The sequence below is a fragment of the Xenopus laevis genome, chromosome 5L (genome assembly GCF_017654675.1).
Source record: "Xenopus laevis strain J_2021 chromosome 5L, Xenopus_laevis_v10.1, whole genome shotgun sequence".
Classification (NCBI taxonomy): Eukaryota; Metazoa; Chordata; class Amphibia; order Anura; family Pipidae; genus Xenopus; species Xenopus laevis.
The window spans coordinates 85255825-85277340 of record NC_054379.1 but is presented as its reverse complement, the minus strand read 5'-3'; the positions used below and the strand labels follow the sequence as shown (position 1 = coordinate 85277340).

The 21516-nt window shown below is 34.3% G+C and overlaps 1 protein-coding gene across 1 annotated transcript in view; it reads right to left on the bottom strand.

Moving 5' to 3' along the window:
• Positions 1 to 282: 282 nt before the first annotated feature.
• Positions 283 to 21516, bottom strand: part of sim1.L (SIM bHLH transcription factor 1 L homeolog) — a 56186-nt gene continuing 34952 nt past the window's right edge. The window contains exons 9-11 of the mRNA XM_018263368.2: positions 12534 to 12696; positions 3734 to 4139; positions 283 to 2510 (exon numbers count right to left, since the gene is read on the bottom strand). Of these exons, the coding sequence (XP_018118857.1) occupies positions 1786 to 2510; positions 3734 to 4139; positions 12534 to 12696 (1294 nt within the window). The 3' untranslated portion in view covers positions 283 to 1785. The remainder of the gene's footprint in view (positions 2511 to 3733; positions 4140 to 12533; positions 12697 to 21516) is intronic.

Below are 21516 nucleotides of genomic sequence, written 5' to 3'. Positions count from 1 at the left end.
TATACAGCTAAGTATTGTGTAAATTGCATATTGTGTGTCAGACTGTAGGATCACATCTTTAAATGCCATTGTTCTGTAGAAAAAAAACAGGGCCATAATCTAACTGGAGCCTAACCACAAGGAAATCATTTCTGACACCCTATAAATTAAAATGAGACGTGCTTCTAGCTGTGTTAAGCATATTTCCTTATCACTTTTTTCTAACAGTTAAAAGGCAAAAATAAAAGCTCCAGGAGTGATCAGAAAAAAATGACATGGGTTGCCTATATCAAATGATCTGTCATGTATCTTTCATTGAAAATTGTTTTTATTATAATGCACTCTTTCATAACAAGTAATCAAGTAACACGTCTAGTTGTTCTGTATTATGCTAAAGGCATTTTCTCAAATGACTCCTGCTGACTAAGTTGAATGATTAGACGTGTACAGTATATACCACTCCATGGTAAGTGGTACTGGTTGTTAAATTATTACAGTGCAAGCTTTTCCTGATTTTTGTTAGCATTAATAAATACATTTCATCTGAAATATTTCATTTTTAGCATTACCTCAAGAATGATTTTCTAATATTGCATGCAAAATAGTATGTAATAATACTTTTTGCATGTAAATGTGGTTGTTAAGTCTTGCTGAACTAATGGCTTAAAAGTGAGATTGTTCAGATGACCTTTTTTTTTATAGGTTTCAGCGAAAACTAGTACAGGTATGGGATCTATTATCCATAATCCTCAGGACCTGAAGCCTTCTGGATAAGGAGTTTTTCTATAATTTGGATCTTCATATCTTAAGTCTGCTAAAAATCATTTAAACAATAAACAAACCCAATAGGAATGTTTTGCCTCCAGTAAGCATATATATAATTTCATAAAAATTTGGGTTTTTTTAACATGGCCTTCCCTCCATCTCCAATAATTTCAGAATAACGGATCCCATACCTTACCCTACATTCTATTGTTTATAGGAGTCACTTGACTAAGCAGTAAAAAATTCTTGTCCCACTCAGCCCCCAACTGTCTAAAGCTCAAGTTTAAATATAATTACAGGTGCAAGAGGACTGATCATTGAGAATCCTGCTTACCAGAATTATGTCAGCCATCTAGTCGTTATTCAACATGTGGAGATTGGTGTTCAGTTTTTAAGTCCTATTATCAGCCATTGGTGGCATCATCATGCAAGCTCTGCTAACCACAATAGTATGATGGGTCTTTATGTGACTGTTAACATGGTTTTATTTGATCCAGAGTATAGCCATGTTACCAAATCAAGTACAAATACTTAGTAGAATGTAAATATATGTTTAGCAATATAAGTAGGAGTTGTGAGAAAAAAATGTCAAGTGCACTTTTTGTTATTTTATGTTTGATTTGTTTCAGAGGAAGAGTTAGGCGAAGAAATTACCGTATAAAAAGGAAATATTTTGGTGTGTGAATACATTCCACATTTCTGCAAGTGTTGGGTGCATAGGTCATTTGTTTGCAAAAATTATTTGTTGCACACATGCAATTCACAGTTACCAATAACATAATATCTTTAAAACACAATTGTTACATTTCTGAATGAGCTGCAAAGCTGGCTGGTGCAGATATATGACGTATATGGTTTAGTGAAAACCCAGTCAATTCATTACCTCCATTTCATTTTTTCTTTTGTCATTCCAATTCTTAATTCCCATTTCATTTCTATTGCATTATTATTCAACAAATGCTGGAAAAAAACATTGGAGATAAAACAAAAAAATACACATTTCCTTTCAATACACACCCTGATACAGGTCAGACAAAATCATCAACTCCCATTACTAATAATCACTGATGTGCCCTTGTGCACTTGAGCAGAATCTTGTTGCATCCTTAAATGAGAAGTCACATCAAAATGTGTTCCATTACATCCCAATGAATAGTTCCTAATAGATTCACTGTCATAAAGATGTTCAAGAGCATAACCAGTAAAAGTGTAAGTATGCTTGTCAAAATATTGTCTGTGAGAACTGTAGCAATTTGGGGATGCAGAATGGTCCATTGCTGGTGATGGGGACACATTTGCATGTAAATAATCTTTTGCTAGGGTTACACTCGATTTTGAAACTCTGTCGGAATTTGGACTACTCATTCTTGATAACGCAGTTGGGCTGGTCTCATATTCATTGTCATGAGGACTTAGGATTTTTCCATCCCGTTGCTGGACATGGTCACAAGGAGAAGTGTTAGATAGAGGTGGGCCACGGCACACAACCCCAGTTAACTGTGGCTGGTGATAATTTGCAAAGCAAACAGAGTTTCTTTTGCCAGCTCCATTAATGTTAGTTAGTTGATCTGGACTAGGTTTACGCAACTGTAATCTACTTTCTTCCTCTTTAATCATTTGCTGGGTAGCACGTATGAGAGTTTCAATTTTGCTTGGTTCATGATGACTATTTTGATATTGTTCTGTGCGGTAACGATCCCCTGATTCACTTGCAGAGCCTGGATCAGGAGAGCTGACAACACTATCTTCTTCCCAATGACTTCTTCCTAAAAAGTAGAACAAATTAATCATGCATTAAATATGCTAGGATGTATAACTGAAACACAAAAATCATATTACTGCTTCTGATATATCTTTAGACAGAGACAAATATACTAACAGTATATCCAAATGTTGAAGGATGTACCGCATTTCGTTCGAGCGAAGGAAAAATCGATTAATTCGATTCGAAGGATTTTAATTCATCGAACGAACGATTTTCAATCAAAAATTACTTAGAAAGCCTATGGGGAAGGTCCCCATAGGCTAACATTGGTGCTCGGTAGGTTTTAGCTGGCGAAGTAGCTAGTCGAAATTTTTTTTAAAGAGACAGTACTTCGACTGTCGAATGGTCGAATACTCGAACGATTTTTAGTTCGAAACGTTCGATTCGAAGTTGAAGTCGTAGTCGAAGGTTGAAGTAGACAATTCAATGGTCGAAGTAGCCAAAAAAAAACTTCGAAATTCGAAGTATTTTTCATTCTAATCCTTCACTTGAGCTAAGTTAATGTGCCCCATAGCGTAATAAAAGAGCTAAGTGGTTTATAACACAAGCAAAGTTCTATAGGTACTCTATAGCAGCAAATTAACAGAAGCAGAATTATTGCCAATTTCTATATTACTCTTTTACTTGTTAGGGACAGATTTATCAACATTTAAATTGTGAATCTGCACTTCAAGCTTTCAAAATTGATTGAAATTTGTCAGACTTAGGCTTAAGAGAAAAGAAAATTCTGATAATTTTCTCCCCATGTGTTGTCCACATTAAAGGGGTTAATTACTAAAGTCTGAATGGCAAAAACTCGAAAAATGTGAGGTTTTTTTGGACTGTAAAATCTGAATTTTTAGTGAAAAAAACCTCGAACTTTTCATGATTTATTATACCCCGAGGATGGAAAAAGTCAGAATCCAAAAATCTGGAATTTCAGACCTGCAAGGTTGTATATAAGTCAATAGGAGAAGTCGCAAAGATATCCTGATATACGCTGGGTTTCGTGCAAAATTCTGAAGACTTTGTGGTTTTTGGGCAAAAATCTGAAAAAAAATCTGAGTTTTCGAGTGGAAAATCTATAAAATTCGTTTCATTTGAATTTTTGTACAATTTTCACTATTTTTTTAAATGTATTGATAAATAAGGGGAAATAACCAGTGCAAATTTGGTTGGAGTATATTTCAGATTTTGATAAATAACCCCCTAGTTATATACCTTTATAGTAATTTTTTTTCTTACCATGTGCTCTGTGAACTGATGCAATATGTGGCATGGTGGCTTCATATATATCTTTGCCATCTGGAGATGTCTTTGGTAAAGGCAACATTGATCGAGATCCCCACCAAGTCCCTCTTTCAGTCTGAGGACTTCCAAGAAAGTATCTGCCAGCCTCACATCTGCCTTCTTCACAAGACTGGCTATGGTGGTGTCTATCATCACTTAACCTTGAATGGTCAAGGGCAAATCCAAAGCAAAGGCTACTTCGGTCAGGATACTGTCTATATGCACAAGATACATCGTGTTGGTGGGAGCTTGGTCTTTCAATTGGATCAAGAAGTTGTGGTGAAGCTGTGTCAGTAAGGGGGCTACCACCCCATTGACTTTCATGGTCGGATTCAGATCGTTCAGTATGGAATCCAGAATACTGCAAAATATGATTTTTAAATTAAAATTTAAGGTTTAAATTAGTTGATATTAAAATGTGCATTAAAAGACAAATATCTTATTTAAGGCAGAATAATGTGCCCTCTATAATAAAAAAGACACTAACCCCATAGAAGACATTACCTAAAAATGCACCAGGACACAGGCCAAGTATTCTTGGGCCTGTCTGTTTTGTTTTTTGATTTTTAAAAAATATGAGTCATGTGAGAAAACAGCTCTTACCAACTAGTATACATGATGACCAAGCTGAATTCATAAGGTTATATTTTACAGGTCATTCATGGTTCTTAAAATGACATAGTTTCTGAAATATTAATAGGAATAGGTGTAAAACAGTCTATTTTTTTTTTTACTTTGCATAACTAAAAATAACATGGATTTATTGCATCCTAGAATATAAAAGTAAAGTTGGCGCTTAAAATTAGTTAATATGATAAAAAAAGAAAAGAAAATGAAAAAAAATCTCAACTGCTGTGATGAATAGAATAAATTACTGAAAATATATAAAACAAAAATTAAGCTATTGTTTAACTGCTGAGATTGTATTTCTTGCTCTTCAAACAAGCAGGAAAAATAATCATTACCAGAGCCAGTCAACATGAAAAATGCTTATATGACATGTAACATTCTGATTACTGACAGTCTCATTAGAATTCTGGTCAGTTTGAGAAGCTATCATTGCTCATGGCAACAATAATCCTCTGAATAAAAAATGATGAAGCAAACAATTTGTGGGAACAGTATTCCGTTCTTCTGCTCTGTCTGGATGTCTACAATTTATTAGACAGTGTTTTTTAAATACATTGCTTAACATAATAATCGGTTTGCAATAAAACCTTAAGGAGAACTGTATCTCATGCCTTTTGTTTTGTTGCATAAGGTCTTCAATCACAAAGTTTTATTTTAAAGACAAAGTATACACTAACATGTTTTATTTATCTATAATTAGGATAACTGCACTTCAGTTTCCATTGCTAAATCATAACATAACCACGGAGAAAAATGCCACAGATGTCTTATACTCGAGCCAGATGGCTGCCATTAAATCACTTTTATCTTATGGTATACTAACATAAACCTGAAAGTTAAAATGTGCTTTTTTGCATTGACTATAACATGGTTGCACAGATGGCGGATGTCTACATCAAAGAGATGCAAAATGTCCATAAATATATTAGACTATATCGAATATATATGTTTTCAACATGAGGCTGGAGATTAAATTACCTGAACATAAGAAGAATTGCACATAGGCTGATCCAATCAATGGGCTAGAGCTTAAGGGGGTTATTTACTAAAGTCCGAATGCAAAAATCATGAAAAATTCGTGTTTTTTTGTTATTAAATCAGACTTTTAAACCCTGAGGATGGAAAAGTCTGAATCTGAAAATCAGGCATTTCAGACCTGTCTAGGTTGCATATAAGTCAATGGGAGACGTCCCAATGATTTTTTGATGTGCGCTTGGTTTCATGCAATACCTCGAAGTTTTCAGAGTATTCGGGTGAAAATTCTGAAAAAATTGTGAAATTCGTGAAAATTGGATGAAAAAATGCAAAAAAAAAATCATGAAAATAATTTTTTACCCGCAAAGCAAATTTTCAGGAAAATGTAATAATAAATAAGCGTAAAAAAATATTGAGATAAATTCGGACTTTGATAAATAACCCCCTATATGTTTGAATTATGTCGTTTTTTTTTGTAATAACAATTATTACAGAAATAACATAGAACATTATTCCTTCCAAAGGTAAGCAAAAACATCAGTGGCGCGCAATATAATATTGCATTAGTATAATATTTGAGTTATACTTTTTCTGGCAAATTAACCTAGTCATGACAAATCATAGGAGAAAATATAGATTCTGCAATTCTGCAAAGCTCGCTGTTCGTTGTCTGTCTGCGCGTTAGGTCTGGATAGGAATCCATCATAAAGAAAAAATAGAAATACAGGGAAAGAAAAGAGGGGGGAAGAAAGAGGTGGGGAGAGACAGAGGGTCTCAGGCATCGTAGGGGTAGTGCATTGAAAACCTAGTGATTCATGATAGCTACAATTTACACACATGTATATTAGTTGCATTATAAAGACTTCAGAACCACAAGGGTGGTAGTGTAGAGCCATTTACTCCGTTTCTATTTCATGGTCTTATACTAACTCAAGGAGTTGATTGGTTTGGCAGAAGTAATTCTCATTTAATCTCTATGGTGTGTAGTCTAAGTATGGTAACCAGGGGGCGTCAAGAGGCTCAATGACTTAGCATTGCTCTGTGAGATTCCGCATGTGTTTCTTCGAATTTGCGTATCGCTTCCATTTCCCTTATCCAACAGGTTAGCATGGGAGAGATATCACTCCTCCATTTGCAGGGGATCAAGATTTTAGCCGCATTCAGACCGAATTGTGTCAGAGACTTTTTGTAGGAAGAAAACTATGTCGTTTTTAACACTGGCACATACTGAGTAAGTCATAAACCAACAGAAATGAGGTTTACAAAATTAGCTACAAATAACAGTGAAGAAGGCTGCAGATAAAGTTTGCATGCACAGTATAGTAACATAGGAAAAGCAGGAATTGGTATACCGTGTTATACCATGTAGGTAAACAGTTGCAGACTGCCAGAAGGTAAACCCTAGAAAATAGGGGGTGCTTCACACTAGAGAAACCGCAGGCCTGTACCTATTTCAGAGAACAGGAGCACTAGCCTAGAGTCCAAGGTTAGTGACTACATTCATACTGGGGTACTGGGGTGCCTAACTAATTTCCCCCCAGTATGGCTATTCCAGCAGTATGTTATTGCAGTTTTTGTTGACAATTACAAGTGAAAAAAAATCCAAAAACCTCTAAAAGTTTGAATGGCTAAAAAAAAACGGTTCAGGATCAGTGCCGCTCCTATTGACTTCAATGGGACCTTCCCTGCTTTTACTGGGTGAGGTTTTGTAATAGAATTGTTTTTTAGAGAAAAATTTTAATTTGCGGGAAAAAAAAGAAATCTGAATGCTCGTAAATAGGCCCATTACTGTACACCTTAACCTCCCAGACATTTCTCATTTTGTCATATGCTTTTATTTTGTTTTTCAAGCCACCCACCAAATGAATGAGTCGTAAAAAAAACAGAGTGATAGAAACCAATGTAAATTTGCAAAACGTTTCAAAAAAGGAATTGCATGAAAAAATCTCAAGGCTGAACAGACGTTCAACAGAACTGAGAAATGCAGATAATTTAACATAAGGTCAATGCTGATTTTAATAATGACTTTTTACCACACAGAATTTTGAGGATTTATGTTATTTTGAAAAAAATGGTAAGAGCTCATCACGGTGAACAGTTTGAGAGGTGATGTAGCATAGAAAATGGAAAAGGAAAACTATAAATGAATAATAATATTTTTAAAACCAATTCGATAAATGATATATAAAAGTTGAAACCCTGGGTTTTTTGAGATAGCAGACATTTTGGGGAAACTAGGGGGAAAGTAATCAAGGGTGCTACAGATATGAGATTATGACTTTATTTGAGTTCAGGGTATTTCTTTCTAAATTTATGTTTACATTTTTTTGGTTTAAAGAAGAGAAAAATTTAAAATAGACATTTTGATTCAAATGCTGGATAGGATACTGCTGAGACGGCCAGCACATTAAAGCACCTTACTATGTAATAAAACAGTACAAAAAGAAAAGATGCTAGCATCTGAAAGCAGTATAGACTCTGTTTAATAGAATTGATTTGGCTTGATCTTACAGTCACCCAACCTGTATATTTTAGTGTAATAGACTATATAATTAAAGTTTTCACTAAATGCAAACAAAGAATTCCTTTGCCAACACCTGGTCTTTATATCAAAAGAAGTATTTGTTGAACTAAAGGCAAACAGGGGACAAATATTCTTACAATGTAAATATAAAAGCGATGTATTAACATTTTATGACATTTTGAAAAGAAATATTACAAAAAGGTCTATATAACATATAGAAAGTCTTAACAAGTCAACCCTTTTGGAATTTATATTCCATGAAATATATGCTTAATACCCCTCAAAGACTTCTGTAGAGATTCTAAAATATTATGAATAGCTTATTGATATAAATCTTTCAACACAAATGTGACAACTGAAGAAAGAATTAACTTTGGGATCATGTGATATGTGTTAGTGGTGGATTTTTTTAAGTCCATTACAGGGGCTTAGAACGTCTCTCTTTTGGAACTTGTTGGAAAAAATATTATCCAGTAAAAAGTAAACTCTTTGTAATGTCCAAAGGGATAATGTGTATGTGTGTGTATGTGTGTGTGTGTGTATTCCGTGTACATTTTTTAAAAAAAAACCTATTCCATGGCTGCATTTTAAAGAACTGTCTAGAAATTCTGCATATTTTAAAGTAGTACTGTACAAGAAAAAATACTTTAATTATAGTGAAGCTTGTCATTTTGTAGACTACCTATATGCTATAATATAACTTTATGATACACAAGGACCATGAATATCTTGTCAATTATATCCTTATAAAAGGTGCTTAGTGATGTCATCAGTTATAATCAAAGATTAGTAATGTCATTTCTGTCACATGACTCACTGAGACTGGTGTATTATAATAAAGTTCACCTTGGTGCAAAATATGAGGATATTAGAAGTCACCTCAGAGTTCCGTGACCTGTACAAAAATACTCAGCCTTCAGCCTCGTGTTTTTATATGGTCATGGAACTCCTCAGTAACTTATAATATCCTTATATTTTACAAGACGGGTACTTTATTCACTATATAATGGCAAATGGTGTTGATTATAACATACAGGGGACAGCGAAGCCTCTATAGTGTGGACAAAAAAGCATAAAGTATACTTTTATTATAGTACAGTACAGCTTATCATTTTTTTAGACTATCTTTTTGAAATAATATAACTTTATAAAGGCAAACAGTGCTGATTAAACCTTAAAAGGGACAGTGAAGCCCCAGTGGAGGACAAAAAAAGGCATAAAGAGATTAAATACTTTTTCTGTAAAAAAAGCTTCCAGCCTGCAGCTGTGTGCATTCACATAAATCAATTCCTTAGTGGTTTGTGATATACTTACAATTTTTGAGGAAATCATAATATATTTTGCTTTCATTGATATTGGTGTTGATTTTATGTCGCATAAATATAATAGTAATAAAGTACTTGACATTTCTAGGTTGGAAGTCTAACATATCAACTTTATTCCAATACAATCACAGTATACTTTGTTTATAGTACCTACAGAATGGAACATGCATGGGGCAATTGTGTTCCGGTCCTAGAGGTACAAAACGTGTAGTGCCAGTAGGAAATGTTCTTTTTTAACGTAAACCAATAAACTGAGATGTTTTACTTTATATTTGTGGCCCTGTGGTTTTTCCAGTGTGCCCGAAGCCCCTTTCATTGGTGTTGCTGTTGGTTATTCCGCCCCTGAGCTGAGGGGCTGGGGCTGGTGCACCTGGGCCACTGTTCCTGCTTAGTGAGTGTATCAACTTTTAGGAGTTTATTTATTAAAGCTCGAATATTTCTATCAGGCTTTTAAAAAGGAAAACTCAAATTTTTCGAGGGGAAAAAACGCAATTTTTTTTAGATTTACTATACCCCAAAGCTGCTAATTGCCTGAATCCAAAAGTACTCCATATGAAACCTGTTGAGGTCCTATAGAAGTCAATTACAGATGTCCCTTTCCAATTTGAAGATATTGTGGTCTGCACTGGGTTTCGTACAATAATCCCAACAATTTGGGATTTTCAGGTGACAACTAGAAAAAAATCAATCAATTTCGGAATTAAATCTGAAAAATTTGAACGATTCGAGTTTTCTCTGGATGTTATCGAGAAACAAAATTTTTGAAGTTATTTTTTTATTAAATAAGGTAAAATCATGGATAGGAGTTGGTTGAGTTTGTTTTATTAAAATTATGAGAAACGTATGATTTTTAGTAAATAACTTATTTAGTAAATTCACTTATTCAAGTGTGTCAACCAAGTTTTTTTAACACATAAAAATATATATTTCTATTAGTCAAACATTTTGAGGAAAGAAAGGGCTCTTTATTTTCCAGGTATAACTAAAAGCATTCTAAAAAGTCTCATGGAAAAACAAACGAGATGATTATGTTTTACCTAGCCAGAATGGTCAGTTTTTACAGTAAATCTAATCAGCCTAAGACTGAGGTGGCCTGTATATGATATTACAGAGCAGATAGACTGAATAGGTTCCAGACCTTGGGCCTAGTGCGTGGATCTATGCAATCTATCCAATGTGTGATCCAATCACTGGATCAAAATGTGCATGGGTTGCCTACAAGGTTTTTATATTTTAAGTGTCTGAGCAATTGTGTGTCTCATCTCTTATTGCATTTTATATTTAATGGTCTTTAGAAATACAATATTGTAGAAAATTGCAGTAGTCCAGAGAGCTGCTTTATAAAAATGTACTGCATGCTCAGTGCAGAAGGCCCTTTTAATGAATGTAGGAATTACATATATATTTTGAAATGTGCTCAGCCTTAATCTTTCTTTTGAGCTGAAGGATGCACACTGCATATTGCCTCTCTGGTGTCATTTCAATTTAAAAACTTTAATTTTTAGAATCTTAATACAGAGTAACCAAATACCAATTTGCTGAGATCAGAATGATACCTTCTTGCACATGAGGAATATCACTTTCAGTAATGACATTATGCCCTGCACTAGCTTTTCATTAAAATAATATGTTACCGCTTATCAGCTTTCTGCTACAAGTTGTTTGTGTAATTTGATAACTTGAAGATTAAACAAATGCAAAAGATTACATAAAATACATGGAATAATAGTACAGACTTTCCTTTAGAAAGTATTCTAATTGGACCACAAATGGAAATCAATACTCTAATATGTAAAACGGAATAGCTTCTGTATTCTCACTGGCACTGGCAAATATAGGGTAAATCTATTTAAAAATAAAAACAAGAAAAAATGCTTGGCTAATGTGTTATACCAGTAACAGCTGTTATCACATTTTGGACCTCAAATCCTCTTTTTAAGATTGTTTTGTTGTTTCCCCACAACACAAAGCACTGCTAGATGTACCACCAAGATATGTAGTGATAAACCTTTGTGATAAGCAGCCTTCATCGGTTCAGATGAGTATGGATATTGAAAGTTGTAGTTCCCATACATTAGTATTACTAAAGGTTTCCAAAAGGATCTCAGTGATAACATTGGGAAGAGATAGTGATTAAATCCTCTGTTGGATGTCTCTCTTGGATAATCTATCACCAAAAGAAGATCGTATGAATACTACCCTTTCTGCACTGCAAGTTGTAACTCTGACATTGAAACAATTTAGTAGAAGCCAGCTCTCGGCATTTCGGCAGAAGGCTTGGATATCAGTCTTGTTGATCGGTTGGAAAATTTTGATTGGGTGCCTTTGAAGGCACCTGAACATCGGCCACTGTTTTGTGCTGAATCGTCAGATATAAGTAGAATTCTATTGTTTCTACCTGTATATCACGTGTGTGTTGAGGTGAATGATCTTTCTTGGAAACTATGTTTTAGTATGGGACCTCTAAGGTGGCCAACCCCACATGTTGGAAATCACTCGCATAGATCAAGACAACAGTTTTTGATAAAGGCTTATGAAACAACAAGATGACTAGAGCTGTATTATTGTGCTCTATTATTTCCACTGTGATATAAACGAAAGCCTTCAAACTATAACAAATCTGTTATATTTTTCTAAAATACCAAATGACTTGCATACAACAAGAACAGCTGCAGACTTTTGCTTTTCAGGGCATGGACACACATGCGGATCTTAGCCATGTGTTTTAGGCACGGTTCGCGCCACGGTTTTTAAAAAAGCTCATCATCGCTTATATGGTAGCATAATGTGCTGTTGCCTTAAGCTTAAACTGCTAACCGGCTAAGATCCGTTTGTGTTTCCATGCCCTTAAACTAGGGATGCACCAAGTCCACTATTTTGGATTTGGCCGAAACCCCCGAATCCTATAGTATAAGTCAAATCAACTGGCTTTATCAATTCAAAATTGAGAAAGCCAGTTGGATGACTAGCAAAACGTCTTCAAGGAAAAAGAAAATAAAGCAAGTCCATTTGATTTGACTTATTATTATAGATACATATGTGCATTTAAGTGAATATGCAATGTTGATGTGAAAATACTCCTGACATACTGATGTGAACTTTGCCACGTTTAGACAAAGGAAAGAAAATCACCTTTATGCCCCTATTAATTCCAATAAAAGATAAGAGAAAACTCTGCTAGTGACTGCTTAAATATTACCCTGATGTATTTTATATTAAATTGCATATATAAGGTATGGTTTTTGCACAAAATTCAAGCAAATGCATGGCAAAAAAAAAAATCTGAAATTTAAATATGTACCTGTGGGTAGGGTGAGGTTCTGGATTTCGATTTTGTGCCGGAGAGTCGAGATTTACTGCATTTTCTGCTGTCATTTATGGTTGAATTTGAGCTTGCATAAGAGAATTGTGGTTTTGTTGTAACTTGATCCAAAGACAGTTGTAATCCTTTGTATTCTGTATCCCTGTTAAAGATGGAAATGAAAAATTTAATTAACCATATACTGTATATAGATATAAAAAAAAACACATGTTTAAATACAATAAATAAACTTGATATGGTGAATGGGGATTTCTTTAATTCTTTTGTCTAAATTAGTATTTTGTCTTAAATGGGTTATATTTACCCCAAATGTATGTACGTGAAGCGCAACCTCTAAAGGGGAGACCTTTTTCCAAAATCTATGAAAAACATGCTTTGAGATTATAAATTGCAGTAGTGCTTTCTCGCCAGTTTCAACCGACACCTAACCAAGAGAATTCAACAAAACAGTACCAGATCTTTATTCATAGATATGTAACATGGCCCATCTGATCAGATTTCAGAAAGTCCAAACAAAGTTCCAGGAGCCTCCCCACCATGTGCATAAGGTCTAAGGAAGTTGTCAAATATAGTATTATTGCTGTAAATTGATTGTGTATTAACACTCATTTTTCACCTGGACAAATAAGTAAATTATTTGATTATGAGAATGGAACATGGTATCTGTCTACCTACCTGTCTAATTCACAGAAGATCGTCTTTTTGTAGTATGCTGTATTTTTAAAGATGATTGAGTTTGTCCTGTATATAAGGCTAGCATTTTATATGTATACTACTGACTACCTCTGTAATAGAATCAATAAATTAAAGATATCTGTAGATATAAATGCAACCTAGTTCCCTTGGACTTCCATAAAGAAAAAATACATTTTTAAAATATATCCATGAATTAGAAACATGCTTTATATAAGAAGCATTGATGCCAGTTTTAATCTGCTATCGTCATTTACTTTCTCTTCTTTCACTAGATGCTGTTGGCAAATGCTATTCACAAAACAAAAGATTTTTGCATATTATGGATTCCTTCAAACTGGAGTTTCTCAGAGTCTTTGCTTATTAATCATTTTTCTTAACACAAATGATGTAGAACACACATACTTGATTAAATCTCATCTGCAGCCAGTTATAATGTTTTGTGCAAACAGTCGATTCATGTCTCTGATATATTACATTTCTTAGACAGGTCCCGTAATTGCTTTCATTTATTTCTAATCTACTTAATGCCTTAGTATAGTAATGCTTGACTAAATATGCATTATGCTCTTTTATTTAAACTCCTAAAACAATCTTCTGATTTGCCAAATGCAAATAATTCTTATCCACACACTGAGTCGCTGTTTTATGTATAACAGTGCAGATGTCTGTGATTTCTTAAATTTTCATTTAAATCAGCATTTTCAAATATTTCTACAACAGGTTTCATGGTGTTTTAAACTAGAATGACTAATGGAAACCAAATTTCCTCCAAAAATTAAATCAACAGACTACTGCTCGACTGACAGCTATACATATTTTATGACCTCTGGCAAGGAAACTATGTTTCTCTTTATGCAGAAAAACAGCAAGATACAACAAATACAACATTATGAAAACACTTTTTCATGCCTATACATTCAGCTCTATAAAGAAAGACAATAAAAATATTTATGCTAGGGAATAAAATTCCAAAGCTTAAAAACCCAGCACAGAGACTGACCAGCTCCATCTTATCATCAGCAAGATGCTGTATAGCAAGCAGATGGAAAGAGACAATCCCACCAACAAAACAGGAACTCTTGGACGGAATCCTAAAACACAAGAGGGATGGACTTTCTGACAGCCTTACACAACAATACTGTTGAATACTTGTTCCAATTTGGAACAATTGGGACGTAAACCAAGAGGTTATTTCCAATTAAAATGCCATTTCTTATTAAGTCTCTCCTTAGTGTACCAGTTTGACCTCAAAACATATTATTGCCTATCCACTACCATCCTTCACTCCGCAACCTTATAAACTAATACTGCGCTATGCCACCCACAGTTATTTGTTCTATACTGTATACTCAATGTTTTTAATACAAATAAAGTGTCTATCTTACTCATGTTTGCTGATTAGCTATAAACCAATGTTTATTATAGGATATAGGGTATTCTGTTTCTCTGTGGTATACTATGATACGTATGGTAACTTTGTTTACTATCTGAAGCGAAGTTCAGATAAATTGTATACCGAAGAAACTGTTTAATAAAAAATTAAAAAAAAAAAAAGTATACATAAACTGGTTATTAACTAAAAAAGAAAAAAGAAGAAAATTCAGTATTTTATTATGAGAGTCTTTAGGCAGCATAAGAAGCCTAAAATTCTCACGAACAGCTAATGTTAAAGGTGCAGAGGAGTTGGTTGAAAAACAGGATAAAATAATTTAATGTAACAATGGATTCAAAATTTAAAATAATGAAAACACTACCCCCCATGTAATAAAAGGCACTATGTTTGCCAAGGAGCAGTAACCAATAGCAACCAATGAGATGTTTGCTTTTAGACTGGTGACCAGTAAATGCTGTCTGCTGATTGGTTGCTATGGTTTACTGTTCCTGGGCAAACTTTGTGTCTTTCATTACATATCTGGGTATATCAGGTAAAGGGAACTGTGATTACAGCCAAAACCAAAAATAACAGAACATTTTAAAATTAAGATTACATATAGCAAGTTGAAGAAGAAAGTACTTTATGAAACTTTTTTGACATTTTTATGAAGTTTTTGATATCATTTTCTTTATCAATGGCACACAAAAGGATCTAAACAGTGTAGTGTGGATTCGCACACCCTCCTTTCCAATGGATATAGATATGCCTGGTGCATGTGGGTGGAGGCTCGGCAACCTCCCGATGCAACAGTATAGAAAAACCTCACGGCACTCAGGTCTGCGTGAAAATTTCAATAATTTATTGAAGCGGAGTGCAATGCATTGCACTCCGCTTCAATAACTTATTGAAATTTTCACGCAGACCTGAGTGTCGTGAGGTTTTTCTATACTGACACAAAAGGATCTGTCAGAATGTGTTTAATTGCATTCAGTGAACTGTTTTGTGACTAATGATCACTCAGCTTTTTGTCATACGTTTTTGTTTTGTGGTGTTACTACACTAATTGGGCTAAGGTTGAAAAAAGATGCAACTCCCTGCTTAAACTTTTTCTTCTGGTTACGACACCTTTAAATGGCAAAAGTCATTTTCTTAAAGATTTAAGCACCCTATGTCAGTTTCCTAGAAGTACTATAATTCAGTTCTTCTCTAATATGCCCTAATTAAAGTCTATTCTCACAGGATCGTGTGTAATTGCTTATGATGCACAAGAAAAAGCATGCAATAATCTACTTAAATTATCATTTTTTTCAAGTAATCTTTAAACAAATCAATTACGATAATTACTTCACCAATCTGTTTATTCCGATGAACAAAATCATTGATCTTCCTACTGCTGCTTTCTAATCTATTTAGCTCCCTCCAGGCCTATTAAGAAGTGTTCTTGTCATTTATCAACAACAGTATTGAAAGTGGTTTCTAAAGAAACCTAATTGTCTATTTTTTTTTTTCAGATTATTTTGTGTGTGTGTGTGTAAACTATCTATAAATGTATATGTAAAGGGATCATCAAACATGGCATATGTAAGAGTTCATTAGTGATATATATATATATATATATATATATATATATATATATATATATATATATATATATATATATATATATATATATATATATATATATATATATATATAGTGAATAAAGTACCCCCTCTTGTAAAATATAAGGATATTATAAGTCACCGAGGAGTTTCATGACCATATAAAAACACGAGGCCGAAGGCCGAGTGTTTTTATACAGGTCATGGAACTCCGAGGTAACTTCTAATATCCTCATATTTTACAAACTGGGGGTACTTTATTTATTATAATACACAAGTTTCAGTGAGTCATGTGACAGAAATGACATCAGAACTCACCGGTTATAACTGATGATATCAGAACTCACCGTTTATAAGGATATAATTTACAGGATATTCATGGCTTTTGTGTATTATATATATATATATATTCTTATGAAGGATCAGCACACACTCTTCTGTAGTGAAGTAGTAGTGTTTATTTCAAAGAAAACACATTTTTATCCGACATTTCGGTCCCACCTGGGGACCTTTTTCAAGGATAGTGTAGTGTAACAAACAATGGCTTAAATACCCAAGCCATTGTTTGTTACACTACAACTGACCCGAGTGCTACTCACAAAAATGTAGTTAAATGCAGTTCTTGGAAAATGCCTTACCCTTTAAACAAAACAGGGATTGTTTGTCCATTCTTAATGAATCAGATAAAATTGAGCATAGGACTGGCCAGATATGGGATGACTTTGACGTAGTTGGCCAGCTTAAATATATTGCAATATATGGACAAACAATCCCTGTTTTGTTTATAGTTATACAGGAGCAGTGACCAGCTCCATGTTGTAGCTCCCACCCCTCCCAGCTATAGTCAGATGATCCCACTGGTGTCTAATAAAAGGGCAGCCAAGTATGGAGGTTTACTTTGAAAGCAGCAAGTAAGTTGCAGGTAAAACCTAGTCCCTTTGTAAAATGTATAATGAAGCAATAGAATTCTTAATGAATCAGATAAAATTGAGCATAGGACTGGCCAGATATGGGATGACTTTGACGTAGTTGGCCAGCTTAAATATATTGCAATATATGGACAAACAATCCCTGTTTTGTTTAAAGGGTAAGGCATTTTTTAGTAGCAGTATGCACAAAATGTCGCTGTCTTAAATATATTGATAATGGGTTGAGTGCAGAGGACTCTTGTATTTGTCTATATGTATTTTGTGGTCACAGCCTCATTGCACCCCCGCCTAATGGTTTTAAAAAATAGTGGTGAGCACAACTTTCCCCTGTTTGTTATATATATATATATATATATATATATATATATATATATATATATATATATATATATTTTTTTTTTTTTTTTTTTTTTTTTGTATAAATTGGAGGCACTTATCAAGTATCGGCACAGAATTTTACCGTGCACTCAACTGTGCACTTTATTGAACAGGAGTGTATATAAGTATAGTCTCATCAAGTATCTGCACTCACCTAATATCATACCAAATTCTGGGTGCATCTCCCAGAACGTTTCTCAATAATTGGAGGCACTCACGGACGTATTGGTGAACTTATTGAACTTCTCACATGTTCCCCCACATCAATGCATTTTTGAACCATCAGGAGGAACTGAAACGTGTTGATGTGGGGGAACATGTGAGAAGTTTAATAAATTCACCATTACTTATGTCCGTGAGTGACTCCAATTTCTACAATTATTGAGAAACGTTCTGGGAGATGCACCCGGAAATTTGGTATGATATTAGTTGAGTGCCGATACTTGATGAGACTATACTTATATACACTCCTGTTCAATAAATGCTGAGTGCACGGTAAAATTCTCATCATATAATCATGACTTGGAATAAACAGTTCCTGGACTAGCACTCCCTTTGTGATGTGGTGTTTTTTATTATCCACACATATTACAGAACTCCACCTTGAAATTATCAATTATCCTTGTGTGTATAATACAAAACACCACCTCACAAATGGAGTGCTGGTCTAGGAATCATTTATTCCAAGAAATTATATATATATATATTTCCATAAATCATCACATACCACTCGAATCAATAAAGGCCGGGTCCTTACCAAAATTTATAGTTCGGTCCTGTGTGGACCGAAACGCGTAGACATGTGGTTGCAGGAATAAAAGTCTTTTAACTATTTATGGATATTGTGCCGTGAGTGCTTTCTATGTGTGAACTATATATATATATATATATATATATATATATATATATATATATATATATATATATATATATATATATATATATACACATACACAAATACATCTTCTTGGGCTGTGAATTCCAGTGAAACCCCTAGGGGGCGAAGGGAGGTGTATAATTCAGGTTAGGCTAACCAATGAATAGTGTAAGTGATGAAAACACAAGCTGTTGACTATTTACATTTGAACATATAAACAGACTGCTTCAGAACAGTTATCTTGTCACTGATATGAATATTAGTTTGTGAACTCTTCCCAGACATACAGTATAAATAGGGTAACTCTGCTCCACCTCACAAGATGCTTACCATACACTTCCAGGTTAAAAGCTTATGTATTATAAAAGGTTATAAATACCCTTCTCAAACAAATATTAATATTGGTAAACAGTTGGGGAATTACTGTACTGTATATGATACAGTAAAGCCGTATCTCGTATCATTTGTAAACTCATAAATTAACATATTGCCATTTATTACCTTACAAATGCTATTTCCAAAAAACCAAGGTACTATTATCTTATTACTAATTTCTGTGAGCCATGATAAAGCATTAGAAGTATCTATCCTTATTGTCATCTCATCCACTTTTTATTGTGGTGTTCCTTTGAGTTTAGTTCCAACATATGTTTGCAGTCTTTCTGCACAAGCCTGTTTGAAAAGACTAAGGGGTTATGTAACAAAAGGTTTACCACAGGTCCGATTAACTATGACCAACCAATCTGTAGGTAGCATATAAAAGTAAATATTGGTTGTTATGGCTTACGCCACCTGGCTAAACATTGTGGCTTTTATTACATATGGGGTTACTTCTAGGAAGTGAAGTATTTTGAGGCATAGATTGCATTACCCTTGAAAAATGTGCTTGTTCTAGCTGCCTCTGCTTCATTAACCTGTCTGAAGGCCTTATAGCACATTATGGGATTTGTAGTCCTTTTTTCATGGTAGATTTTTAAATTGGCTTAACAGTAGAATAAAGGGGATCTATTGTGAAAATAAAAATGTAATATAAGATGAATCCGTTTCTCATCATCTGTCATTCTCACTTGAAGCAGGATTCGGGGTCAAATTGTCATTGCCAGTGAGGCCTGTTATATCTTTTGTGGGTGTTCCCTTTTCTAGAAAATGTATTGGAGCTCACTCAAACAGCACAACCAAAATCCAACAAAATAGCTGACTTTGGCATAAATCCTGCATGTAGAGAGACAAGATTCTGTCAGAGTTGGCTGTTTTGAAAGCATGAGTTCCAATACATTTCCTAGCTAAAGAGGACCCCCAAAAGAGATATTAGCTCTGTCAGTCAGAATATGACTCCTGCATGCAGAAAGACTAAAGATAGACAGAAGCTGAGAGTGCGATAGTGGAGAGTAACATGGTTATTTCAGAAGTGGTACAGAATGTTTAACTGATTATATGTAGAAAGTTTCTTTTTTCAGTATGATGAATCTTATACTACATTTCCATTTTACCTACAGTGGCAACAAATATGGCCCTTGTTCAGATATTTAATTTGCAATAACTTTTAAATAAATCCTCCATACATGGCAGACCCTCTCATCAACTGATGAGCAATACATTTACATTTTTATTTTTACCTTTCTGTTTAAATCAAATGTTTCTAATTCATCTTTCTAATAAAAATGTTGTATCTTTAGTTCACTGGCTATGGTGTCATAGTTCAGGTCTTTTATGTTTGAAATATACCCTTAGGTCTTTCAAAAACACATATCACAAACTTCCATTGGAAAATCTGTTGCCTTGCAAGCCATCTTACAGGAATGTGTTTGAATTACCGTATTTGTCCATTTTAAATATGCAGAAACCTAAATGGAATTCACTTTAATTTACTGCAATAATAAATACAAAATATCATTATATATTTAATGTACTATTTCTGGTGCTTGATTGGTGCTAATAATGCATTTAGATTGAGATTTACAAAGGAAAACTATGCAAGAAAAAGATATTCCCTTGATGAATATAGTGATTTCTCTCTTTTGGCTTTTTCTTGTTTTTACAGCTGGGAGAATTTGACAGATGGCCCCACAGAGAGCATTTTATCAGTCTCTCAGCTGCCTTCATTGTCTTACATTGTCACTGCATAGGAACTAAGACTGATATCAGAATCCTTGCTTTGAACAGCCTTAACAGCCTTAACATAACCCAAGGATTAAGGATTTAAGGAAAAAATCAATGTGTTTTCGTGTGCATGTGTGAGGTCACTTGCATAAGTACACTATCCTTTTTCTGCTTGTGTTGTTGGTGTGATTTATTACATCAGTGGGAATTGGGGAATGTACATTTTTACAGTCTATAAAGAACACCATAATATACCAAGATTCAGCTGTATTTTGTACTCCTTAGGGCACAAGAGGCATGTCTTCCACACCAGAAACGCCAATGCCAACCCTGGAACTGGCACTTTTCAGCCCTAAAACACTCAATAAAACATTTTTATGAGCTGAAATGTGCCAGAATCAGCACTGTCTCACATTTTCCATTGATGACATTGCAATGTGAAATATGACATGGGAATACAGAATATGTGTCATTAGCCTTAAAACACAGAGGACAAATTATGGTGAATGTAGCATTTAGGTTGATCCACCATGTAGTTAATCTACCCATTAATATGGATAAATTTATCAATACAGACTCAATGTTTACATCTGGATTACTGACAGCAGTCCTAAGAGGCCTACTTGCCATACAACCCTATAGAATGCATACACATGTTTCCAAGCAGCAGGCTCTCATACATTCCTTCTAGTTTAAGAAGCATCTCCACTCTCCTGAATTTCCCTATGAAAGCAAATATGTATTGTTTTGTATAAATCATTCAAGTGGCTTATAGCATTTTCTCACATCTCTTTCTGGATACCCAGAGGGTTTTTCTTAGAGTAGCATTTTATCAAGTAAGGAGATACATTCTGCTGTTATTTTCTGTAGAACTATATTACAGTTGCTTTCATAGTCCTTCCATAGGAACTAGAGTCAGGATGTCTTCGGGGAATGATTCAAATGGAAACACAGCGGATGTATGTTTACTTACCAATTTAACACTGATTACTGCAATGTGGGCCCA